The sequence below is a fragment of the Varroa destructor genome, unplaced genomic scaffold, assembly GCF_002443255.2.
Source record: "Varroa destructor unplaced genomic scaffold, Vdes_3.0 BEIS01000001.1, whole genome shotgun sequence".
In the NCBI taxonomy this organism is placed as follows: Eukaryota; Metazoa; Arthropoda; class Arachnida; order Mesostigmata; family Varroidae; genus Varroa; species Varroa destructor.
Window position 1 is genome coordinate 46045070 of NW_019211454.1, and position 27445 is coordinate 46072514.

The 27445-nt window shown below is 40.9% G+C and overlaps 2 protein-coding genes and 2 long non-coding RNA genes across 6 annotated transcripts in view; 1 reads left to right on the forward strand and 3 right to left on the reverse strand.

The window, feature by feature from the left end:
• Positions 1-14034, reverse strand: part of LOC147758714 (uncharacterized) — a 37247-nt gene extending 23213 nt beyond the window's left edge. The window contains exon 1 of the mRNA XM_086978878.1: positions 13637-14034. Within this exon, the coding sequence (XP_086835004.1) occupies positions 13637-13658 (22 nt within the window). The 5' untranslated portion in view covers positions 13659-14034. The remainder of the gene's footprint in view (positions 1-13636) is intronic.
• LOC147758715 (uncharacterized) lies at positions 9809-13625 on the reverse strand. The gene is made up of 3 exons (XR_015320336.1): positions 12250-13625; positions 11552-11627; positions 9809-10418 (listed from the first exon to the last, which is right to left on the reverse strand). It is a non-coding gene; the product is annotated as an uncharacterized LOC147758715 (long non-coding RNA).
• Positions 14035-15321: 1287 nt separating the features above from the next.
• LOC147758716 (uncharacterized) lies at positions 15322-27098 on the reverse strand. Of its 2 annotated transcripts, none has more exons than XR_015318381.1 (5): positions 27011-27098; positions 19942-20058; positions 19515-19651; positions 16284-16445; positions 15322-15760 (listed from the first exon to the last, which is right to left on the reverse strand). It is a non-coding gene; the product is annotated as an uncharacterized LOC147758716 (long non-coding RNA). The 2 variants fall into 2 exon arrangements; XR_015318380.1 differs by having other exon boundaries at positions 16284-16856.
• On the forward strand, positions 23038-26325 carry LOC111243110 (uncharacterized). Of its 2 annotated transcripts, none has more exons than XM_022788194.2 (3): positions 23038-23201; positions 24267-25019; positions 25413-26325. In XM_022788194.2, exons 1-3 carry the CDS (start codon positions 23199-23201, stop codon positions 25803-25805), a joined length of 1149 nt encoding a protein of 382 aa, XP_022643929.1. In that variant the 5' UTR covers positions 23038-23198; the 3' UTR covers positions 25806-26325. The 2 variants fall into 2 exon arrangements, with proteins under 2 accessions (XP_022643929.1, XP_022643930.1); XM_022788195.2 differs by lacking the exon at positions 23038-23201 and adding an exon at positions 23209-23615.
• Positions 27099-27445: the final 347 nt, after the last annotated feature.

Sequence of the window (27445 nt, forward strand, 5' to 3'; positions counted from 1 at the left end):
AAAGAACGAGCGTTACACGGCATGGCCTTTTCCTTAACATGGAGGAAGTCATGCGTTAGGGGGAGGTTTTATTTGCTTGGCGAATCTTGTTGGACGCCTTAACTCATAAATTATATGTCAGCCATCTTTAAACGTATCCTATCGTTTAACGCTGTGCAGTGTATATTGAACAATGTCAGTTGTTTAGCTAGCTTAAAGATGTATTTTATACATATACAAAATGCGGCGTATAAGTTCGGAGCTTTTCTTCTAGCCCATCTATAAGACTGTAACTAAAAAAAAGGAAACCTTTTAACGATTTTTCTTTCTAAAATTGATGGTCGTAACTATTTAGCATAATCGCCATTCACAGCTCCAATTTGGAGCCGAAACCACTTGCTAATAATTTTCGAAATAATTCTTTCTTGTATGACAAGTAACTTTGATATCGACAGGTGTAATCTCATTAAAGTATTGCTATATACAAAAACTTCAGCGGACTTGCTTTCGGCCGATAGCAAGCCGAATCTCCCAAAGATGTTAAAAGTGCAAGAGTCTTAAAGAACGGCCCTTAAATTCTGTAAACAAAATGGCTTTAATCGAACCCCCGTTGAGTGTCTTCTGGTTTACTTCATGGAAATCTTTAGTTTCGCCCATATTCTAAAAACAAGGTGCTGTTTGAAAAAACAGCCTTTGATACAAGGAGTTATGGATGAACGTAGGCCCGTTAAAAAAGCCAATCTGCTAAAACTTACTAGGATTTAAACAGCACATTATATACATCACAAAACACACATCACATGTGCCATAGATTTACAGCCATAAGAGTTTAATTGATGCAATAATTTGGGATCACTTGTATTACACACAACCAAAGACGCCCGGCTCATGATGTTAATTGTCTCTGACCGAATGATCCTTGCCTGGCCAAACTAGTCCCTGCTTCTGGGATCGCTTAACACTGTTAACAATTACAGCTATTTAAGTCGCTAGGTCAGGATAGGATCTTAACGAGTTAACGTTAGATCAAAGACTCAACCGGTGACGATGGTCGCCGGCTTCAACAAAAACGGCTGAGGTAAGTGACACTGAACAGAATGGCGGTCAGTCGCATCGGAACGGTTTCTCTTCGATCCAATTGTTTGTACTATAAACGCGTCACAGGAACACTGTTCAAAGAGGGGTTGACGACGAACGTCCAACAAAACACCACTTCTTTCTTCATTCAGCTAAAGTAGTCGTTGCTACACACGGCTGGTGAGAGTTCGGATATCCTAATCCGGTGACGTTGACTAACAGAACCTTGTTCAATTTATTCTTGAGTTCGGATTCACTTGCCTACCGCGTCATTCTTGATACCGAAGGCCAGCTAAGGATATCAAGCTCCAATTAACCTCGCTGGCTTTACTAAAAGCATAGGATACTAATAGATAGTGAATATATGGAACATTTAGTTCGATGATAGCTGGTCGTATAGTGATTTCAAGTAATTACTTTCGCTCTCCAAGAATGTATGAAAAAGAGGCACATACGTCTGTTCTTTAGGATTCCTAGACGAGGTCTAAATATCGTGAGAAGAAATACGTAATGTTTCCTTATGTATCTCTTGAAACTGTCGTAGAATTAGCGGGTGACAACAATGAGCGTAATGCGCTAGATGGTAACAAATTGATTTTGCATTAAACAAAGCCGACCGATCTAGGTGCACTTCGCCTACGCGTTGTCGTATAAAACGAATAGACTCCACCGCATGAGAAAAAGATTACTTTTCGCAAACATCACCATCACGGCATCATATATAATTTAATAATATTTAATATTATATATCATCATATATAATTTAATAATAAAACGTATCACAATTTTACTGGTGTGAAGGCAGACTTGAGACTTTGGTGCGGTTAATTTTACCTGCTCGTATTTCTCTACTATTTTTTTCCGCGTCTTGTTCAGAACACGCTCAACATCTGTCGAGATCGTATATCGTAGTAGTCTACGCGATTTATGTAAATAAAAAAACAATTGATATCCAAATGGTCTTTCAAAAGGTCGCCTAGGGCATTGTACGCTAATTAGATATATATGTAACCAGCCGTATGAGTAATGATGTTACAGTAGCTAGGGGTTTAAGAAGGAATTTTTTGTCTCGATTGTAAAGCGCCATCGGGACTTTAAGCGTTCCCGGATTAGAATTCAAAGCCGATCCGCTAATTAATTTATGGCGCCTCGCCAGACGCTTTCATGGAAAACATGAAGGACGTAAAAATCCAGAATAAACGTGCGCTTAATGAGCCGCAAAGACAGGTACTCTATTACACCACACTCGCTTGTCTATGTCGACTACGACGTTTTCCCTATCAAACTGAAGTCCTGATGCACCTAAATCGCAAACTGGTATATATGGCCATACCGTATAGGAGCAGATATAATCATAATTACGCTGCCAAATGCCACTCAGAGCAAAATCAGTCTATTAATTAGTGTAATTAGATATATCGGTCTCTGATCACGCCACGATGCCCCAAATGACGCATGGAGCTCAAAGGAAGGCGGACAGCGTTATACGACCTTCGAACGTTATCTCCAACGAAACAGGACAAGTCACCAAGTTACTCGACATATACATTCCTTACGATAATATTGTGTACTGCGAGACGCCCCTTTCGCTTCTGTCTATCAGACGGGCGGGCAGAATCTTAATATAGCTTGTGCGATTTTTACACTGTGCGATGTAACCATAGTGGGAGTTGATGTGAAGCCAGCACTGACAACGACGTCAGCGTCGACGGCAACAACAAAGACAACCACATCGCCGCTCTCTGATATAAGATATATGAGAAAGTGGCGGAATCCTTGCTGTTGAAAAGACGATGGTTCAGATAGAGTTTGTAAATTGCCCAACCATCGTATCTATTCCTCCTCCTTTTTGTATCCGACGTTCGTTCAGTACCACAAACGTGGCTGTCGTCAAAATCACCTAGCGACCCCGCTACCCCCTCCTCCCCAGCCACCTCTGTCCTTTTTCTTAGCTTTACTATCTACAATTGTGTCTTCGATTCGGCTATGTTGGTGTGGTTTTCGCATCTGTTAGTCAGATTCGCTCCATATAGTAGTAGCGGTAGCGGTGTCACTTAACAAAAACGGTAGCATACTAAACTACATGCGTTGCCGACGGGGCTTTTCTAAGTAAAACATGCATGTCATAGAAGCTAGCTGCTATGAAGTTTCCTCGTAAAGTTAATCTAATCGTATCGAGAATTCATCTTTTTTAGATGATGAATCCGTTAACGATGGTAATGCGGCAGCTAGAATGGGAAAACTACTGTGACATGAATAGAGGCGATGGCTGATAAAGAAGACAGGCAGAAACAGAAAGTGCAGATAGACGAGCCACCATAGTGGAAGACAGAGGACGAAACGAAACTGAAAGTTTGAAACAACAAATACAAAGCGTTCAGCAAACCACAACGGAGGCACCGCGTGAGCCGCGATAGCGACGGTGACAGCTCTCAGAAGCGTTACACTTAGCGGCGTTAGTAGCAGCAGCGGCAGTTTCAAGTGTTACAATTCAATGTGAAAATTATTTATCGTGCGAGTTTTTTTGCTTTGGCTTATCATTTACCTGTCTGTTCATCTTCTGGAACAATCAAGAGGCTCTTTCCAGGACGGCAACGGTACCGCTTCAAATGAATCATAAAGGAACGACAAGAAGCTAGTGAGCAGTGTAAGCATAGAAAAAGATTGGTCATCGCACGCCAGTCGTCGTATACAGTTGACTTAGTGAGTCGGTCGATCTTTCAGACCGCGGCGTAACCCAGCGTTATGAGTTCTCTTCAGAATTACTTTGCCCGCTAGCATGTCCATGAAGATGACGCTAATAACAGCCTTTGCATTCTCAGCGTCGTCCAGCATCTTTCGAACTGCTTTCCAATGTAATCGCCATCATATGCCAAATCGCCTGATGTTAACTAAAACATTTGCCCGTTGCAAAGCATCTATCGCCGAGGTCCTGTATCAAGATAGGGTGGGCGGTCAAGCGACACTGAAAACATCAGATCTCGGTCGGAATTTTCACAAGATCGTATCGTATGGCATTGCGTTTTATAATTGATTCAAAAAACTACTTCACGACTACTGCCTGTACAATTCTTCATACCATCGGTATTAGGCCGGGGTAGAATGTTAATCATTGTTGATTCTGAGCTTCGTCTTTCAGCAATGCTCGTCGACGCTTAGAAAAATCTCCGAGACATACTACTACGCATTTGGCTTATTTTCTCTCGGTAAATTCGCATTGGTAACAGCTGCTATACATATTGTATATTGAGACTGCTGTTTCGGCCTTTTGGTGCCTGTTTGAACGTAGTGTGACGCTTTATTGATTATACTCATAAATGAAATAGTGTCCTATGTCCTGCCCTTTGACTACATAGTATATTTAAGAACAGATGATGTTTGACGAAGCGTTCAGTGTCAGACTATTTGCTTTACTGTTTGTTTCAAAATAAATTTTCAATCAATAAATTATAATCGACTCAATATTAGCTCGTACTAATAAAAATTCTACCCTTTACCAGTCTCTACCGAGTTCCAGAATCAGTCTTTCACGCAAAACAGCCAAGAATACTGATACCCAAGGGCATTTTTAAAAAGTTCGTTCCAATAACCAGGCGTTATCTAACATTCTGTCCATTGATAAATACAAACAACTAAAGTATGGCCACGAATATTTCGAGATGCTCACATATATTTTAATATATATATTTCAAACAGTAGCTATTAGTAGTGTCACCGTATCATTAGGCCGTTATGAAAATTACCGATGACGCGATACGGTAACATTTAATGACCCGTTTGTCGAAATTTGGTCCGGTAATTATTTTGATGAAATAAGAAGCTAGGTTTCAGCGGTTGGGTTCAGGGCATTTTTTAGTTGAATGGCATACTGCTGTCGTGCATCGTGCAATCATATTCATGAGCAATGCAGATGATGGAATTGCACGTGGCAAGTGACCTCGCTTGAGTACGCATATATTTTTATGCATATATATATATATATATGTGTGTGTAAGTATGTGTGGCTGAATAAGCGGTAGGTTGAAGTGAAGCGATTTGCTCAAGCATTTTGACGTTCGACGCTCTGCTGCCGCCACTACCATTGGCGATAAGGGGACTGTACGCGAAATGGTGGTTCTTCGTTTACCAAAGTTGCCGCCCAACGTCCAAGCCATTGGAATTGCTCTGTCTCTTCTTTCCGCTGTATCCTCTCAGGAGTTTTTTTTCCGCTAGGATAAACTACGACTGTATCTTACTAGTCACGTCTGTGCTAATCAGGCAAAGCGCATTTAGAGTCTGACGATGTCCTGAACAAATTATTGCTCGTTGATCAAAGTCATCTCGATCATGGTGTACATTAATTCGTTGCCTCTGTCGCTGTCGTTAGGCGAAGCTGCCTGCCTGCCTGCAACGGCTCCACAAGCTACCGTGTGGTATTTTCTGGGCCTTATCTTCTGCTGGGCTGTATTCCTGTTGAGATTAGCTCTTGAGGTTCTGCTTGAAGAAGGCTGCCATAGTCCATTCTCACCTGCCACTATTTGTCGTAGATTTGCTCGGTGAATTGGTAAAAAGCGTATATTAAACATAGATACGGCTACAGACTGGCCATTACCGATAATAACGTTATTTCTTCGTCATCGACATTATGATTACTATGGGAAGTTCGTTGTATAAACGAATCCAACAGCGGGGCTAACGAATCTTTCAGCGACAGCTGTTCTTGGTTAGCGTTGTCGAGCTTGTGACTCGTGGGGCCTGCGACTCAATGGTGCCTGCATTTGAGATCTCTTGGAAACAACGCGCTTTTCGACAAAAATAATATCGGAAGGTTAATCGCTATATTGAACACAACCTGTGCGATACATCATGCACCAGACGCTTGTTGATGTATTACGAACAAAAAAAAGAACCGAGCTTTATCTAAATAGCGTGAACTTTGATCTATCAATTTAATCCAAAGTGGATTCGTTGACGACCAAAAATCATGTAACTTAATAGTGTTTAATGAACAATCACTTTTAGTCCAAATAGCTATGAGTATAGAAAAATACGCCAGCTTCGTCAAAAGACGTCGTATGCATTTCAACACGCAGGGCTTTGTCTCACAAGCTGTTTTTATTGGCTTATATGTGGTTTCTCGCTAAAGAAAAAACTCACAGAAATTTTGGATACACGTGCTTCAGTGCTGCTAATCTCTAAAAACGTAATTAGTATAGGGAAATTTAGCTTTTTTTTGCTAAAAAGAACAGGAAGGCTGGCACCGTTCAGCGCTATCAATTTTCTAGATAAATTATGAGGCATTAATTTGTAAAGGCCGAAAGACATATGATCTGTTTTATGTGGCCTTGTATAAACTTCTTGTTGCCGAAAGTTTTTTCGTCCTTCACAAGCTACTCCTAATTGTCGTGAGGCATTGTTATACGATTACGTTATCCAGTTTCACATTACTGCACAAGAAGACAAGAACCATTGCCGTAGCAGTAACGCCTGATTGTGCAGAGTGCACACCATTGTAGTTCGTCCGAGATGTTTCAAGTTATGCAACTTGCTTTAAATGATCATCAACTGCTGTACTGTCCGCGTCTGCCTGACACCCCTATAGGAAACTTTATGCATTGCAAGTTAAATTTGCACACTTTGACACTCCACATCGTCTACCATCTCTGCCTGCTTCCGTTCGTTTTACAGCTGGAAGATAATCCTGCGCCCGCTTTTCTACTAGCGTTACTGTCTGACTACTACCCGTGCGTTTCTCTTAGAACAATTCAAATAATGCCTTTTTCCTATTCTATATATGGTAGCAGTACCTATATAGGTAGTACAACAGCCACCGTTTGCGTGAAGCGCTTTGGCTGTCCGTGGGACGCTAAGCGCTGAGGCGATGCCGCCTCTAAAGCCCTCCTACAAAATCAAGACTAGCAGCGTTACAACGATGGTTCAATTTCACTTATGAATGAACTTAGTTCTAATGGCGGTTACTTGAGTAAGGAAGGGCCGTGCTATGGACAGTTAGTACAAGTTAACTATAATTGATTCGACTACTGGAAAAGTTAGGTTTAGGGTTTGTTTCGTTTCCGTTGGCGTGTCTATAAGCCGTTAGTCGTTAAATTAATTATCGCCATGATAACGAACACGTATGCATGCAAGTGGAACTTTCGCGACGTTATAGGGCGATCAAACAATGGGTTCGTATAGAGCCAGTAACTTAAGTATACTCGCGTCTGTATGTGTATATGGCTTCTGCAAGTGCAGGTAGATGATATTTGTATATCGTCGTAAGGAAGGATTTATAATTTTTTTTTCTTTCAGCATGAACGCTGTAGTCTGTCAGGTAATATGTCCTATAGATTGTGTTAAACAACCGAGTATTCAACGTTTGGTGCAAAAAATCACGTTTGTAGTCTTTCACTTCTTTCTATTTCGACCGATATTAGAATCGTGTGTTAGACGAGCCAGCTCAGGAATATTTTTAATTCTAGACACCCGCAGTTATCATTCATGTTGGAACAAGTCGCCGCCAGAGTTACGTCTTTCGATAAAACATCGAGGGATTGCCTCTATTGGAAGATAGGGTTAGCTAGGGTTGTGTCTCATCGAGAGCGTATCTCGGGCTCGTCCAAGAGACCTATAAGCCTGCGCGGTAACGCTTAGATTTTTTTAAAACGCAATTTTACGCATATGAGCCCATCTATCACGAGGTAATAGGTACTTATGTTGTTTTGTGTATTACAATCGTTTTTAGCAAAATCAAAGTCAGAAACATCGATCGAAAAACGCTTCAGGGGTTCGATGGTTCCGTATCTCCTGTTCACAACAGTACTAAAGTTGTAAATAATTGACTTGAGTCGTTTGAGATCTCAACTGTAGACCGTTAAAGGCGAGTGCGAGCAGACTTGAGTCACAGGTTCAATTACATCAATGACTCATTTGCTCTTCATTGAACTACGTATTGACAGAATAGATCAGGTCAAGCAGTAGATGCGGAACGAGTTACGACTGTTCGTCAATACGTCCCAGCAAAAGGTCTTCCAGCAAAAGATAACCTTCTGCAAAGACTCTATCAGGAGAACAGTTGTTGATATTTTACGGTTAGGTCAAAAGTGCCCGCTCAATACTACTATGAGTAAGTGAATACGAGTTCACCACAGCCAACCGCAGATACCTCTCGGTAGTGACGAGGACGCATTATCAGAATTAAGATCGTATTCGATTTTTCAAAAAGTCAATATGTCGGATAAACTTAAAGGCATTTAGCCATTACGAAAATATCGTTAACTAACGTAAGAAAATATTCTTAGACGTTCTAAAAACCGTATGATCTACTATAGTCGGTTGTTACGATAGATCGATGCCACTACGAGTAACAGGTGTCTGATGCATAGCCTTCAATAAATGTCGCATCTATAAGCCATCGTTCTCAAAAGAATATACCTATAATACAGGAACTAGATAATGATATTGGCAAGTAGATCACTGCAGAATAACCTGTGTTTGGTAATGTTTAAAACTGTGCTGCGGCTGATTTAGGAACTAGTATCGTCCGCCACGAATTCAAGCGGGCTAAATCGCTTCTTTTGCCTTAAATAAAACGTCCATCAATTTGATCAAGCGTTAAGTTGACCACATAAGTGGTAACACGTCACAAGTAAATCATTCAAATTATTATAACGTGCATTGACAGACAACTTGTTCTTATTACCATACTTACTATAGTTTATACGCCATGGCGCACATAACAGGACTAATTTAATTCCGATCATATGAGCAATCATCATGTGCCATTGTTGTACGTTGACATCACCAGGGTGAACAGAAGCAAGAGATAAACGATCCGTTATTCAAAATGTACGTTACAGCTACAAGGCCGTTACGCAACAGACACGTGCGTGTTATTAAGCAAGCGACAAGCCTGAAACCATATGCTTCTCAGTAATAATTAAGGCTAGTTCTCAGCAGCTACCGAATGATGCTTGATTTCTCATTTGGTGATTTATAGATCTAGTTGGATACGCCAAGCTACTTGCCCCAGTCGAAGCATCAGCAGAGGCGGTGGCACATAAACAATTATGTTTCTTCCTTTTCAGCCCTTTCTTTTTTTCTTATTTGGAGGTCATCCCGTACGGATCCCCTATGATAAACGCGACGTCTTTACCACATCACAGAGATATTGGACGAACTCATTCTTTTTAGCTGTAGCAAGCAAAAATCCACACAACGAATGAGCAGGCAGCAACAGTCGTGATTTGGGCCACACCATGAACATCATCGTGGCGTTAAAAAGGGTACCTGTTCTATGGCCGAAAAAAAAAGGCCATTGACCTGCTCACCGTTGAACCACGATTAGCTGTTTGTGGTTTTGGGGGGCACAGATACTCTTGTCAACACCCCCTTTAACTAATTGTTGGAGTTTCGCTGCTATCTCTGTTTCCAGTGACCAGACGAATTGTGTTCGACCACAACAAAACACGTGTCAACTACCACAGCGGACGGGGCCCTGACGTACGAGGCTAATGTTGTGGCAGCAGCACACGCGTCAGTACTGCCGGGACTATCGTCGACGAAGACAATTTTGTGGACGTTATAGATGTACTACTGGTACCTCCGGTTGACCCTGTGACCTCCCGCCATCAGCACTGCTGCTTGCGGTAGTAAGCGCTGGGGGCCAGGCCAGTTGACAAAAGCTATTAAATAGTGACGCCCGTTCATGATCCCCCTTTGTTCCCCCTTGTCCCCCCCCCCCCCCCCCCGAAAGAATCGTAAGAACAAGGCAACGATGCTGAGGAGTAAAAATAATGATACAAGTATTAGAAAATGACGGGGCGCGCATAGTTTCAGTACCTGGGTATCCATGAGTTCGCTTCACTCCCAGCATAGAGGCAAAAGAAACGGAGATATTGTGTGGTGAAAAAAAAGACGTCCACTCTTCGGTTCATTCACCTACCCGTTGTATTTATTCCCTTTTGGAAACCTGTAGGCGCTCATGTTGCCAGTAAGGCCGTATGTGGTACGCATATAATACTGTATTAACGAACTACGTATACAATTACTAGTGACCATTTGCTTACTAAAATCGCTATTGGCCGTAGTAGACCGCTATAGAACAGCGAACAGTAGAATCAGACGGAACACTGATCAGGCTGACCATTGTCGGCATGCAGCGTCGGACGCAGTTAATAACATTATATAGCGTGCCGTTGATGAGTGAGTGAATGAATATATGTGAGCTCATTATTGGGGAAAAAATGGGTAGGAATGCCTGCGTAAAACGGGCTCGTGACATCGAATTTGATCGTCTCGATCACTACGCTACTTGTTCGCGTCTTCTGATAGAAAAATAAATGTACTGGACAAATTGTTACCCGGTAGCCACGTTGCATTCGAAACTGAAATAATAACAACAATGTATAATATAAGGCAGTCGTTGCATGTTTGCGCATCATATTATTATATTTCAACCATTTACCTATATTACCAGTGTTATTATGATTGTGTACAAAGGGTCCTATGGTCCCCAGACAAAATGATCATTTCGACTTGTACTGATAGCAGTAAGTGTTTAATAAAAGTTCCCAATATTGCTTGTTTTACTTTAATTACTTACAACCTTTCAGGCCTATATGGCCAATGATGAATCTAAGTTTCTGCATAAAATTTCTCTGATATCCCTTATTACCACCTATGTGAAGGAAAGGTGAATGTAAATTTAAATTTTCTGATCTCTGGCTGTAGCGGGTGACGTAAACAGTGAAAGATAATTAAATCATATCTATTTACGCGACTAACTATAAGGCTGTCCCATACTTCCTCCGCTTGAGTTGTCCGCCGTTCAATATTCTGATCTTTATACTATTACTCTATGAAAGCTGGCTATTTTATTTAATTTCGTATATGATAATCAAGAACTGGTGTTAATATCGTTGTGTTGATGAAATGATATCAGAAATAGCGACCTAAATAATAAGTTCATACGTAAATATTGAAAATTGAACCTCTCTCCACAAGCTCATGATAATTCCCCAATCTCCCAAAGCTATCTTAACGGTCTCGTCCTTCTTAAGTTTTAATGGGCAGCAAAAACGAAAACAGTTGAAGGAAATTTACATTCGAGCTAAATCAATATCCAGTTTGGTGTTACACAGATAACTTATTAACTTATTCCCAACACTGGACCACTGCCACAAATAAGCTGACGGCCATGATCGGTGAACGATCGTCGTCAAACAGAAGTCAACATCGTTAGCAATAATAGCTCTATTCGAAAATATTACTGAAATGTTTTAAAGATCACGCCGATGCTGTTCACTAAATACTACCGTGGAATAGTTCTCGCGACCTTACCTCACGGGTTAGGTTATCACATACCGGCTTCGCTGTAGCAATCTTATCGTAATAAGTCAAGACGACGGTGTTTGAAATAAATTCCCAAATCTTCTAGTAAACTAGATAATAATACAAGAAAAAAACGATTAAGGAATTACCTTCAGTGTCCATCAATTACTATGTTTTTACGACGTACCGGTAGTAATAAGCGCTTTTGAGAGTGTAGTAATTCAAACTCGATCTCGATGACGAAATTCTGAATCTGGAAAAATCTATAAACGTAGTAGAAAAACGTTATACTTATCCGCGGTTAAATATACGTGTTAAAATTACATACGCGATGAGTAAAGTCGCGCGCAACTTTCTTTGCTTAAGCTTACGTTTCTATCGCTTCTGGTAATCTGAATGAACGTTTGTCCTAGTCGAAAAACTGCCCTATTAGCAGATAATTAGCGTCGCCGCTGACGTTTTCAGTATACCAATTTTCTTAAGTGCATAGCCTCATTCATTTAGGCTAACCCTTAGAGCACTTACGAACTTGACCATTAACAATATAACAGATGACAATACACCCACATTACGATGCTGAATCTATTTACGTCCTATAATTAACTGGTGAACATTTATTTTCAATTATGACTCGTATAGGGGAAATAAGAAGAAAGGTTTTTCAAACTAGGTAAGTATATGTTAACAGAAAACGCGAACTTGTGCGTCAGGGCAAGTTGAAGAATGAAGCGGACATTTATCTTTGTCATCGCGTTTCCCGCAGATACCAAAAACTATTTCAGAATTGAATTCCAGTAAATTTAACTCTGACCCTTGGCCACATTAATTTTAATGATAAACTAGATACAGAATAATTTATTTATGCAAAATGGCCGGCTATCTGACCTGGACATGTACGTCTTTGTATCCACTAGCGTACAGCACGATTAAGAGTTGCGCCCAATCTGCACCTTCCAGCTCTGCGTAACGAAATTCGTATTCGTTAGAAACAATTGCGGTGCGCACATTATCCGTAGTAAGCCATGAGTAACATGTCCCCAAAAAGTAGGAATGGGAACACACGATATTTCCTACGTTCCGCCCAATTGCAAATCACAAATCGTTGTCTTTCAGTAAAAATTTACACTTGCACACTTTGAGTTGACATCGTAGCTGGCACCGTTCTGACGTAACGAACCTTTTCTTTTGAATAACCCGAAAAGGACGCTTCTGATTTAGGAGGAAACCGTGCACAGTCGAGCTAATATTTGACGTGTCAGAGGAAATTGCCAACGCATCAGCCAGACAGCCTTGAGATAAACGGCGTAACAAAAAGGCTCATTTCCCCGTCAATTTGCAAACCTACCACGTACGCGCTCCTATAAGGCCTAATCTTTATACATGCATCTGCTTACGAAAAAAACGCATACACAAACCTAGATTGTGTATCTATGATAAGATATTTGATATTAAGAAATATCAACCAGTTTAAATTTTAAGTCAGAATCTTCGCCGTTTAGTATCCCTTGGCACTTGCATATAATATTTTCCAAGGAAAATTCATCGCTATAAATTGTTATAAATACCTACTTCGGAACTTAGATACAACATTTTCGCTCTTAGATAGATACAGACACATAGACAGATATAGCAATGAGAGCGTCACTAACAAAAATCGATCATAATGAAACCAGTAAGCATATTCTCTTTCATAGCAGACAGTTGCCTACCGTCTAAGTAGAGGCGGCTCCAAAAAACATTAATCTAATTTTGGTGAACGACTCTTCTTCCTTTCTTCGAATATTTGCATCTAAACAGCTCGTCAAGAGGGTTCGATAGAGATTAGAAAAAAAAACTGTCTTTTCCAAAAAAAAAAACGATCTACAGTCGAACAAGGTCGTTAGCTATAAGAGAAAACAAAAACGTTATACATAGAGGATTCGAACCTAAATATTGAAAGAAATTTTAAGCTGTACAGCCTTAGCTTTCCCAAAAATTCTATGCAGATCTAACTACGACAAAACTGAATTTCGAGTTTTTTTTCGGCCTGTACATTAGTACTTTACGTTGGTTCACCTTGAATTCCATCAAACACGAAGCGACCCATATAATCAGCTAGTTAACAAATTCCTTACAGTAATCTATAAACAATCATAGAAATACTGGCCAACATTCGAAAAACATCGTTCGCGCTACCATGATCTTACTCATTAATAAACCCCGAAGAACCAACGCGTGCGGGCTTTTATTCAAAATGGCGCAGGCCTAACTAGTATGATATTTTGTTGCTTACCTTTCTGGCTAACAATGTTCATCCTGAGTGATAGACTATTCAGTTGGTCATTGCCTTCACATCTTCAAGAAGTCAATGGGAAAAAAACGTCTACAAAGCTCTAGATTCACAATATCAGTGAACATGCAATGATAATGCTAACTCAACAATACAAATACAAAAAGCCCATCGCTATGTCTAGTGGCGGGTTCGGTCTGTTGTCGTTAATCGGTGTGTCCAACGCACGGCTACTTTTACCGCTTGTACTGCTGTAAACAGTATTCTTCTTCTTCTTTCAATTAGCTGGTTGCCGCTAATTCAGATTTGGTCCGCGATTGAACATTACTTATAACTAGACAATTGTCAAAGCGCACCCTACTTCCATACTTACATCTAGTAAAATTACAGTTGTTATCAATATACACTACACACGTTTGTGTATAAGCAACTGCACAGTTAGGTAGAATTCATATCGTACGCGACGGTACGGACGTGCGGGACAAACAGTGTCACGTGCACGAGAAAACAGATGCACGCATACACACGATCAGATTGGGATAACGGGGAGCAAAGATACACAATGCCATTATATTAGCTAGTCTTACGTGTCACAAGCTTATCGGCCCTTTTGGCCTTACGATGAACGCACGCAATGCACTGACTAACTGATAAACGTTACTGCTCGTAATGTGCGTTTCATAGTTAAAGCTATGTCAGAATTTATCTTCTCCTGCAAAACGGAACAAACCACAGCCATAGTCGTATATATATACCATAATAGCAATAAAGACATCGCAAGCGACTAGCAACAACAATATATGAGTAGAAAAGAAAATTTCATTATTTATCTGCCTATTTATCTCTGTTTGTGTTATGTGCTCGTTAAATATACATACTAGTAAAAGTACTTTTTCTTATATACGTGCATATAACCATAAATAACTAAATGATCAACCAATATCGGCACTTATATATATCTGAATACAAAGATGATTTCGTTGACCAGTAAGCTGTTCTGGTTTGCTCGTGATGAACCCGACTACTGTGCAGTTGGTCTTGAATAATTGACTTTCTTCCGCTGGTCAACGCGAACTAGTGCCGGGAACATGAATAACGGTGGCGGTGTTGACGGTTTAAGTGACAACGCAACGCGTCGCAATAAATCCGATTACCCCTAACGTCATAATTCCCGTCGCTCCCTCCTTTGCCCACACAACGCTAGGGTATAGACGAAGCAACTGTGAGCTGTGCGCTCGTGTCTGCGCCGTGTAATTCTGAATCTACGAACACACAACAGGCCTGTGCCATAATGCGTCGTGTTCGTAGCAGCTTATTATGGCCATCGACGTCTTCTTCGTCCACAGCGAAGCCACTGTCGTTATCGTCATGGCTGCGGCCGTACGCATGGTAACAACAACAACAGCAGCCGTCTCATTAAATTGGACCCCTGAAGTCCACTCCAGCACAAACCAGCCTGTCTGGCAAGCTTTTCATGTCCACCCGAGGGCTTCCAGGAGATGCCCCAGTAACAGCGATGCCGAAGCAATATGTCTTCTGCATTGTTGTTCAGAGGCATTTTTTAGCAAGGCGCGCGACATGGATCAGTATTGGTCGCTCAAGGAGCGGCGGACGCAGCTTGACTCGAATACGACAGCCACCGCAACGCCAACAGCTGATGCTGCTGGAAGGTTTTAGCGCTGCACTTAGATCCTGGTATCTAGCTAGATTGAGCAATAAGAGAACCACTGAGTAAAATAAAATAAAGTTCAGCTTCTTTAAACTTACTTTCCCATATACCATGTCCTTTTAGCTTATTCAAGCCATGAAATACGATTTAATCTGTTCGATCGGACTTGCTTCGAAGTTTAGTCATCTCGCTATATTTCTGGTGATAAGACGTGAGCGACGCATGATTATGCGATAGGCTGGAAATTCCGTGGAGCCGATTAGGACAACAATTAAATGATAATAATCAAATATAAAGAATGATAAGCTCCTAGTTGAATTTCATTGGCTTTACACTTCCTAATAATGAAAGGAGACTGACATTCTGCCAGAATGAAAGACACAATAGGCTATATGTGTACGTTATTATTTTTAGGTTCCTGAACGAAAGCCTCTAAAGATCTTCAAGGTCAGCGCCATCTGCAAGAGATAAACTGCGCAGAGTTAGATATCTGGTATAAGATAAACGTAATTAAATATATAAATTCGACGCAGCTAAATGATCGCATGAGCCTTCTGAATAGGGGAACGATTAACCTACAAACTAATTAAAACAGGACATTTTATCGCCCTGTTTTACAGTGCCATTGTTTTTTAAAATCCGCCACTTCAAACAGTAAATCGATGTGTCAGCAATAGTTTCGATATCTTATTCATCGGTGCCGCTCTATCTGGTCTAAAAACCCCTCGAAAAAAGCCATTGACCTTTGATGAACAGGCCTTATTATTTATCGACAAGCGTCCGTTAGCTTAAACTATGCGTTATCTCCACGATACAACTGACGCCAAGGCCGACTCTGTTGTTGTTACATTAGGTTCCCCTGATCAAAGGTACCGAGTCGCTATCATTCAATGCGTTATGTCACGAAAATATGCCCGCTGCAACCAGAGAAAAATATATTTGTACAGCGAAAAAAAAAAATATTCAATATGTTTTACATACCTTTTAACTCCCTGATTCATTCCAGCCATTAATTTAAACACGACGCTATCAACAATGCATTGTTGGCGAAGGCACCCCACGTTCGCGGACCACATGCACGGACATATATACGTATATATGAGAAACGCAGCGCAACTTGACGAGGCACGACCCGCAACACAGCTACGACCATCCGATCGACGACGGGAATAGTAAAGGAAATTTATGCCCACCTTTTCATCTACTATCTCACTTTTCATCAGTAGCTCAACTATTACTTAAAAACGAGGATATCGTCGTTGTAATGTTTACTACACGGATTTCCTTTTTCTTTTCAACAAGCCAGTTCACTGCACCAGCAGCTCGACATGCTGGCAACACTTGCCTTTTTCCCTTAAAATACATGTAGATAGTCAAGTAGTATAGCAGCATTGGCAGTGTACCGCGTAATAAACAATAAATTCAACATCTGGTTATCATCGTTGAAAGCTGTAACTGTGGGTAGTAGCTTGTCGTCCATGGCCTGAGCTCAGAAACTAGTGACCGTGTGGATAGAGCATGTTTCCCGTACGCTAAATGGAAATTCTGCTGACTCTGCAATGAATCTCAAAAACGGCCAACTACTGAAAAGCTGGGTAAGGTATTTATTATTATATATCGAATGAAAGCTAGGAAATGAGACTGGCGGAGGGGCGAGGCAACGGTTAAATATCGCGGTAATGAATGCATATTTTTCGTCTGATGACGAACCGGGCGATTCTTATTAATATGGTTAGTGTTATATAATTTACCAAACAGGCGGGCATTGGGGTTGCGGCAAGGGTGAAAACTAACTGCTGGTGGACGCTCGATTACACAAGGAAACTTTATGGATCATGAGCCTATGTTATATTGTAATATAGTGAATGCCGTAACCACTACCCCCTCCCCCTCCCCCTCCCCCTCGCCCCTAAAATTGCATCAATGTTTGCGACAAATTTGACGGCTGAACATTTCAGTTACGGCGTAGTGCCACAACCTAGCGGACAATGACACATTTAAGAAATGTTTTTCTCCGCTTTGGCCTTCATCTATTTACCTTTTTTTTTCTCTAACGGCTTGATGGTCAGGTGGAGCTGATTTTCATGTCTGGGCCTTGAATTGACCCTAGTCATACGGAAAACCGATTGCGGCTATTGAGCAGCTTTAAATGACAACAAGATTGTGACGGAATTACAAATTACTAGTGCAGAATTGGATCAGGGGGTCACTGTTGCAGGTCCCGTCAGCGCTACATACTACACAACCTCTCATATTTGGTATTAAGATGTGGATTAGCGAAAACTGAGTGCTTGTTCGGAAAGATTCTATTTTGTGATGAAATTTCTATGATGACATGGTAATTACGATTTTTCTGCAAGTCTTACAGCAGTACATCACTCTTTTGTGAACTGTGAGATTAACGCTATTAAACTATTCATTCATTAATTCGTTTCTATTCATTCATAACTGTCTGAATAAATCATCGGTTAGTTAATAAATTATTATCTTTTTGGTATTTTTGGATATTAATAACGACGTGTATCCATTACACACTATTCGATACTATAAAAAAAAAAAAAAAACCGGAGTTCTTGAGATTGTCGACTACTTAAATTCGGAACCTTTGCGTCATGCTTCGTTGGGGTCTGTTTGGTCTGGCATCGGCAACCATATGTTCTTCGGTTATTCTAATTTGTTATAATTATCCTAATAGACACGTAGACAGGTCAAAGCTTTTGAGGACCCTTGTTTCTCACAACTATCTACATGCATTCCTCCAAAACAATATGTGATGATTTCGACAAAAAACCAGTGCAAGTGCCAACGTCTCCGCGAGATTTAAATTGAAACAGATTAAGATGTTAAAGAATATTCGTCCTATCAAAATATAGTATGAGTAAAGTTACATAAAAAATAAGTAAGAATGTGTTTGGTACAATTAAGTCAGGCCAATAAATACACCTTGCTGAATCTCGTTCAAAAGTGACAATTTCTCGGAGTATCCATATTTGACCTTGTAAAAATTATACTCCGTGTGTGTATAGCCAGGGGGTGAATACTGAAAGTGAAGTTTTTCTGGGAACAACGTTCTCCTATTTACAAAGCCCCGAGTACCTAGGGGGTATGGAAACCCTTTTGACAAGGCTATAACGAGCTCTCATAATACTTCTCAGACTCATTCACCTACGCGTTTGATGCCTAAGCGTATACCAGCCTGATCAGATATTAGTATATATGAATTGCGAGTTTATCACAGTACGCGCGTGCTGCAATGAAGCGATCGTGGAACTTGTGGGGCGACGGAACCAAAGTAAGGTGTCGGACCGACACAGGCCAATAAATATTAAGCTTAAAAAACTACCCGCAAAAAAATTAACGATGACTCTCGTCATGGCAGTAGTCAACGCACTCATAACGTCCGTGACTAGGGAGCAGTAGGCGTATCCAGCATAATAATGAACACCTCGTTGGAACATGACGAATGTGTTTTGCCGTAGTCGATTAGAAGGAAATTACACAAAATCTAGAATATACCTATTGTATTAATGAGCCTACTGGTTAATCTCTACTTTGGTGTTTACAGTGGATAGATCCGATGTCTTCAATGGCCAGGCTTTTGATTAAAAGTGCCCAGAAGAAGCTGTTTCAAGTCTGGCTAACAACACATATTATAGAACTTACGCGAATAAAGAAAGTTATATATTTGTGTTTGATCTTCATTTATTCAACTGACTAGTGCCTGACCATAAAAGTCGCTATTCTATAAAATGCAATGAAACCTTACTTCACCAAGCTTGAATCCATTTACGTCAGATGCTGAGAGAAGCGTCAATGCTCTGAGCTTAAGCAAAACATTGTCGTCTATCTTTCCTTATACGCGTATACATTACCGACAAAGGGTGCTTTCGATTGCTCGATCATGCTTCGATAGTTATTATAACAATGGTTATTGCCATGGCCTGTTCCCATGGTTGACTATGCGACACACAACTAGAATTCCCAGTGGAAGCTTCAAGTGACATAAGTCATACAGAGAACTAGTTTATTCACTAACTCTGGCAGTGAAGCAAAGGGAAGGCAAGAACTCTGCCATCGCCACTGATTTTCTGGGCTCGTTTCCCCAAGCCAGGGAGCTATGCATCGGCTATCATTTCAGATGCATACCATCTAGCGGAAGAGTCGCCGCCGCTGCTAGTACAAAAACAAGAAGAACAAAATTCAGAATCTCACCCCAACATAATAGGGGGAACATCATTTGCTGAAGCGAGTCGACCTTCGCTGCTCCACCACAGTCAATGGTACCGCCGCCTTTGGGACTTCGACGACAGCCATCCGCAAACGAATTACAGTCAACTTTAGTACTGTCACTTGGCACCCCAGCGGGACACAATGGCATCGACAATGCAAACAAGCAACGACAGTTAGAAATGCAATTACAGATAGGGGTTCACAGCTGCAAGAAGTTATACAGATAGCATTAAAGCTTGAAATGTATGTATGAGCATATTACCATAGGAAATCCAACACGGTACTTCAGAAAATCAATACTAATTCGAATCTTGCTTCGCTGCTCTATTCATCTATGTATGAGTTGCCGATTACAGGTAACTTTAGTCACATGATAACTCAAAGATGACCAGTGTGGAGTGTAACTTACCCAGACGAATGCATTTTTTCAACTATCTGTAACACTGTTTCGCAGTTAAAGAAGAACTCGGTAAGTGGAGGAACGAACCCGCTTGCTGGGAAGTGACTGTTACCACCAGTCGCTTAGCTGCAGAAAGATAAAAAAAAATGCGTAATTAATGTTGGACGTTAGAAAAAATTGTCCGATTTGACTATATAATATAACGTAATAAATATAACTTCTGTGGCCATGAAAAGCCTTAAGGGTGTCTGCCGTATATTGCAGATGGAAATGTGGATCACGAATAAGCCTACGAAGTTTAAATCATTTGTTCGAGATCAAGGATTCGACGGCGGTTTAGCCTTCCATGTATACTATGCACGCCATACGCAGGGTCAGATATATGTACTGCGAAAAGCACTTAATTAGTAGACTTCACTATGACAAAGTCGCAAATCTTAGCGATGCTTCAGTAGAAGCGGCAAACCACTGGTGCAACGTGTATAGTGCCGGCTGAAAATTCGATGACCATATGGGTATTTGACGCCGACTTTTCTTTTAAAGAACAAATTATGTTGGTATTTTCAAGAGATGTAAAGTATGTAGACACTGTTCTGCATTGTGCAATCTGGAATACACATATACATCTGTCCTGAATAGTAACGCATCTATTCGTTGCATAATTAATTAATACTCACAATTCATGGGTGAAGTTACATAATCATTTGGTTGGTCATATAGTTTAGGTAGGTAAAAACTAATTGAGGCTCATTTGGTTAGATTTTTACCTTCATAAGCCCGCAAGAATGAAGCTTTATCAAAGTTAAAATGACTGAGCGAATATTTCTACCTGTACTGAATATGCTGAGATCTTTTCGGAATTAATTGTTTTTTAGGATATTTTTTTATATGTCTCCAATCACCACATACTTAGGAGATACATTATTAGTATCTTACAAGTAATGGCACTCAAAGGCGGTAAACTTCGCATACGACCAGAGGTGACTGAAGAGGTCATAAACACCCAAATTTATCATATAGTTTGAATTGACGGACAAATGCGATAGAAGAATATTGTACACGAGTCCACTGTCCATGCCATAGGCCATTGTTGATTGTTGTCTGGTGTTCACCGTCGTTCTAAAGGTTCGCTGCAAAACTATCTAATACGCAGAAATTAAATTCTTTTGTTTTTTAGCGGTCGCAAACAAAAAGGAACTAGTAGCAAAACTTAAACGTATACATGTTCGTACGTTAGACCATTATATATTGTCAATAGTAATGTTACGCAGATCTGATCCAAAATATCTTGCTTATTCTAAGCCTCTTATCAGTAAAGCGAACACCTTCTCTCTCATATCTCTTGCGATAATGACGGCTACTCTCGCCGTGAACATCCTAAAGCTATAAAGAACAGTTCTATGACAATTTTCGTTATAACTGCGACGGGCACCCGTGGTAGAAATCTCCTGTTGAATTTTTTTTCTTATACTCCCTTTCTAGGTAACGAAGGATTTATAGAACACCGATATTAATATCTTTGAAGTCGTTTGATTAGTACGTGTAGGCAGGTTCCGCTGTCTGTCCCGGTTCAAAGATACGCCACATCAAGGATTGCATTTGTAAAACTCTAACTTAGACACAGAAAGCATAGAATATATAAAAATGTTTAAATTTACACAATTAATAATGATAATAGTTGAGGCGCTCATCTAATTAATAGGGGCCTTTTTACTTAAAATCACCCGCACATAAGGGACAGGGATCCTGCGATTAGGCAATATAACTTCAGTGGTTCATGGCTGAACCTAGGCAGAAACAAAAAGCTGGATAGATGAGTCCAAATAATAACTGACACACGAAACATTTACCATGCGTCTCTGACGCCCTTTGTTATTATGACAGCCTCTACCAACATCTTGGGTAAAGCAAACAAATGATAGCCGTCGAGCCTATGGAAATTATTAGAATAGCTATAGGGTTCCGCTGTAATGTACAGTGTAATTATGTTTTCGGTTCGTACAAGACCGCTGGTGATGTACAAAACATGTGCATAGGTGATAACGCTCGATAAAAATAAGTTCATCCTTTTAATAGTTATTTGCCAAAACCAAATTCAATGATCGATTGCATGCATACAAGCACACCGTCATGCAATCGCACGCAGATCTGTCCCTCACTTTAGTTGCGTCCATTTTTTATATAGAGAGAGATAGATAGCCAACCGAATCGAATCAGTCTGTAACTGTAATAATCGCTTTAAACGGAAAAAGAACAAATACTTTAAAGAAACCTCTCAACTACTCAGTTACGACAAAACCGTATATTATAGAAAAAAAAAAAATCGAACCCGCGTACGTTATCAAACGCGAAATGTCCGGCTATTTCACCAGTCGGTCATCGAAACACCCGCCAGACACATCGGCGCAGCTTCGCTACCCTTTTATTGATCCTCGCAGTATATCATTGAGATTTACACCGTCACCCGTAGAGGGAAGATTTTAACCGATCGACAATAGGGTTCTAATTATGATAACAATTGGGCAGCAAAATTCGGCAGCCGTCACTCTTCTACCGCAGTGGCGGCCGGCGGGAAACTCGACCGACATAAGTAAGTTCGTTTACCTTTAAGTTTCCTTAATGGCTTGTGGTCATTTGATTCGCAGTTGAACTAGTCCATTTGTGTTCGTCGTTGTCGTTATCGTGTGCTATTATGATGTATCGACGATCCATTAGTAGCAGCATCAGATTAACTGGTACCGGTCACATCGATCTGGTCGCGCGCTTGCCAGTGCCAACCCAACTGTAAAGATGATGTTCAATCGGTATTGCGTCTGCTTGGGACGATGTTATAACAACGAAATATGCTGGTGTGTCTTTACCCCCGCGGAGATGTACACGTCCATGCATTTGGCGTGAAGAACTTCAGTACAATGTAACTTTAGCTTCGTTTGGCGCATGCTGCTATTGTAGCCCTTCGCTGTTTGCCGTTACCTTCACAGAGGTCAAATGTAAAGTTAGAAGATGAGGAAAGGGCGCTCTTTCCGTTTTTGGCAAGGGCAATTTTACCATGCGGTACGGTATAAGTTGCACGTGCAGGGACTGAGAACTCAGAGTCCGAACAGCGTTAGAAGCGATACTAACACACGTTATCGGCGTAAACACAAAGGACATCGTTTTGAGTAGACGATTCGATTGAAGTTTAAAGTCTTCAAGTTAAGAAGAACTGCGCCTTGAATTTCGTCATCGGCTGATTGTTTCTGGATAATCCTCCCGTACTGCCAAAGATGGTAGAGTCGAATCTTCTTTGACTCGATCCCGTTCGGATTCAACCGATTCCAACTGGATAAACCGTATTGCTAAATGCGTGCACTTATGCCGGAGTAGCAAAGGACGTTGCCGCAAACGTTACGATGTCATAGTGTCGAGTCAGGGGAACGTGTGGTATCGATAGGTTCATGCGTATCTTTGAAATGCCGTGAATTTCGTGATTTGTACAGCTAACCCTGTCCCCTTGTTGATGGCATAGTGACCGATGGATAATTATGCACTCCCGTACAAATCAGTACAGCGTTATATAGTTCCGCTTAAACTTACGCTTGACATCGGATAAAATTTGAAACAAACCCACTTTTTACCAAGTGTACAACAGAGAATGTGTGTTCAATGGAGTATCTAAAAACCGAGGCCGAACAAAGCATTGAGTAAACAACCTTTCCATTACATCGTTTCCACCTACGCTTCATGTGAAGGAACTTGCTACCTTAATGTGGACTCTTCTAATTCTTATATTATTGTCTATTTAGGTGAAAGTACATGGTGTTAAAACCAATTCCTCTTGTTTTCAATTTTCCTTGGAGCTTGATAACTGTTGCAACCTCGTTCCTGAAAGTGTGCTCGTCACGTCAATTTCTCTTTATTGCTTTTCTCTATAGAAGACATGACAACAAAATGTTTTCGTAGAGCCTAATCTGCTAATACGGGGTTTCACTAATCGCGTTTCGCCGAGAGCGCGAGATCTGCCGTATGATTCGCTCAAACAAGCTAAAAGTCGTTTGCCTGCTAGAGAGAAGCCTTTTGCTTGTCAGATTGACGTCTCTGTGATTACCATTAGACAGAACAAGCATGTTAGGATTGCGTACAGATTTTACTTTTACATCATCGCTTCAATTATACTAAATGCAAATGTGTTAGGCAGATTGAGAGATCCTGATTCTACATATGATATTAGATTTTCATCTCTGTGTTATTTGTATTACATATATATATATATATATATATATATATATATATAATCCATCACCAGCTAACAAAGTTTTGTTTTATTGCATTTATTCATCCAATCTCAACTACAGCGGGTGTTCCTCTTGATTCCGTTATTGCCTATGGCGACATACGCTGCTTACCCTCAACCTGGTGGCTCGGAAGACTACGAGGACGACGGCAATTTTGTTTCAGGAAGCTATGGTAGCGGGCCTTCGAAGCCTTCAGATGCACATCATGAGCGAGGTGAACCATCTTTCGGCGGTATAGGAAACACCGGTGGTGCTAGTCCACGTGACGGAAGCGATTCCAGAGGTGCTGGACCTGGCGCCCTCCATGGACATGGGGATTATGAACAACATCATGGCGACGAAGTGGGTGGAGGCGAGAACTATGATGTGGCCGAAGAGTGGAGACCATACGCTTTTTCGTACAGCGCACACGACGCTGAAGGCAGCCATTTACATCAACAACAAGCCGATTCGAAGAATCGCGTAACCGGGCAGTACTCGATAATGATGGCTGACGGACGTATGCGTGTTGTGAAGTATATTGCAGATGAAAATGGTTTCCGTGCTGAGATTGTTACCAACGAGCAGGGTACCGAATCTAAAAATCCCGCTGATGTCACAATTCAATCTACCGCGCCCACAGGGGAGGAGGCGTCCAAACAGTTTGGCTCTGCTGGACCGAACAACCGTTTTGACCAGCGCCCACAATCCCCTCAGCAAGGCGGTCACCATCAAACAGGTGAAAACTCAGGACTTGTTGACACCTCTGAACCGGGTCATCACAGGGGTCATTATGGAGACACCCAGGACTTTAATAGCCACTCCGGCAAACAGGTACCTATTTATGTTTCTCATAGAAATACTATGCTATTTTAAACGCTTCGCGCAGCCACTCGGTTAGGAACTCTCAACAACGGAAACCGTTCGTTACTCCAGTCGTATCAGAAAAATAAAAGTAGAGTGTTATCGTGATATAACATACGTGGCCCTGCGCGTTTAATTGGACCAGCACATGAACCAGTCGTAAACTTCAATGAAGTATTATTTTCCCCCCTTTTGTTGCGATATATTGAAAAGTATATATTTAACAAATGATATTATTATGTGTAATAATTCCGTGCCCGTTTTATTCAAGCAGATGATTATTTACAATGAGCACATGCTTAAGAGTATCCAAATTGTCGATGAGATATACATAATCTGTTTCATCATCTCTCCATCAACCAGGCGGGAGGTCATGGCGGATATAACCAAGGCAAACATGACAGTTATTCGGACATGCAAAGTTATTTGAAAGACAACAGTCAAAGATATGTGGACCACGACGGGCAGGCAGGTTACTCAAAAGGCCAAAGTGAATTCCAGTCGTCAGGGTACTCCAGCCAGTCCTCTAGTGAATACTCGTCCCAGCAGGACTATAGCCAGCCTTCACCAGCGGATTACGGAGGTGCACCACTTAGTGGCACAGCCGGTGATGGCTCTGGAAGCTTTGGGAACGATATCTCCGATTTTGAAGGTTATAGCCACCACACAGATACTGGTTACTATTCAGGAACTGGCTCGAGGCCCAGTGAAGGTTCAAAGGGATCTCGCCAGAAAAACAAGGCCTCATACGGTTAAATAACGCCGTTTCTGACATTATATCTCAGTATATTATCCATTAAGAGAAATCTTGTCTCATCCACTGCTATTGGAACAATGTCTTAGCCCCACTCTAGCCATTGGTCAACGTTCACTTTCCCTACTGTTAAAAATATTGTTGAGGCCAGGATTGCCTGATACTATCAAATGTTGTCACTGATGGCGACCGTCTCAATCGTTGTGAGCAACTCGAACCTCGGATCGCGCAGAACATAAACAGCGCTCGTCTGCCGTATCCATGATGTGTTATAGTGTTCTGACCACTCCTTTGATCATTTCATCGCTGGATGAAATGCTGTTAATCATCTAATCTACGTATTTATTCGTGTACACAGTTTTCCCTATATCAATGTAAACAATGTGTAAATGCATTTGATACCGAATAAAGTAATGTTGAACCGTTATATACCGTGTAACTACAGGCATCCTGACTCCTAGGATAATCTAGTATCTATCATTTACAAGCAATGTACCTATTGCCTATGAGAAAGTGACGTCGAAATTCTGTCAAGAAACGATGAACTAACTTCATGACAAAACGTGTTATTACCACGTGTTGCTGATTCTGTCGTTAGTAATCGAATTGGCTTGCGATAGAGGAAGAAACTTAGTGACGATATAGGTAGCAGTTATGAAATTCTCGCACTTAACCTCCTTATATACTAATCAACTAGTTATCTCCTGCATACAGCAACTATATGACACCGAAATATGATGTAGAATTCAGCAGACCTCCTATCATGAACATATTTGATGTTTCCATGAAATTTGGCAGTGTCATAGCCTCATCATAGATCACTAAGGGTATTGATTCACCTGACCATAAACGTGGTTTTTCATTACTGTCTACTATCAGCTCGGGCTGCTTTGCGGTTATGCAAATGCCATCCACTTATCGTATTTGCGAGCTCTCAAACTTGCCGGAGTCCGCCCAAGTATCCCGAATTTCATGTTTAATTACATACTAGTATTTTAACTGCTGGTCTAACCGTTATGAGTTTCTGACGATGGCTATGATTGAGTGAGGAACAGTTGATGTATCAGACACTCCACCGTCGGCATATCGAACTCTACTCTACGAAACACTTCCTACCAATTTGTTTGAATTGTGTCGTTAGGTTACGACATGATACGCCTGTTTAACAGCTGCAAGCAACATGTCAACTATGATAGCTAGAAATTACCTTCGAGTACGGAAACGCCATTAGACACTGGAACGCGCACTTATAACGTGGGACATTTTTACTTTGTATACAGTCTATCTGCTTCAAGCGGTAAATGCGCTCATTCTGTTTTCTTTTGTTGTTGTTGTTATGGGTCCATGCAACTTGTCCCTGCTACTGCCTCAATGGGTAGTTCGCGTTTTCTACAGTCTTGGAAGTAAATACGAATAGTATCGATGCTACTTATATTGACCTAGATTATCTACATATAACCTACGATTGGACCAATTTGGACGATAATATTTAAAACAGTTTCATGGAAAGTAAAAATAATTTAAGACAAGTTTACGGTTACATCACTGCTTTATTTCTCTTATTCGGTCTACTATCTATTTATATTCGACTAGATATCCTATATTCCTTTACTACTAAATGTTTTTTCAAAAATTCGAAGAG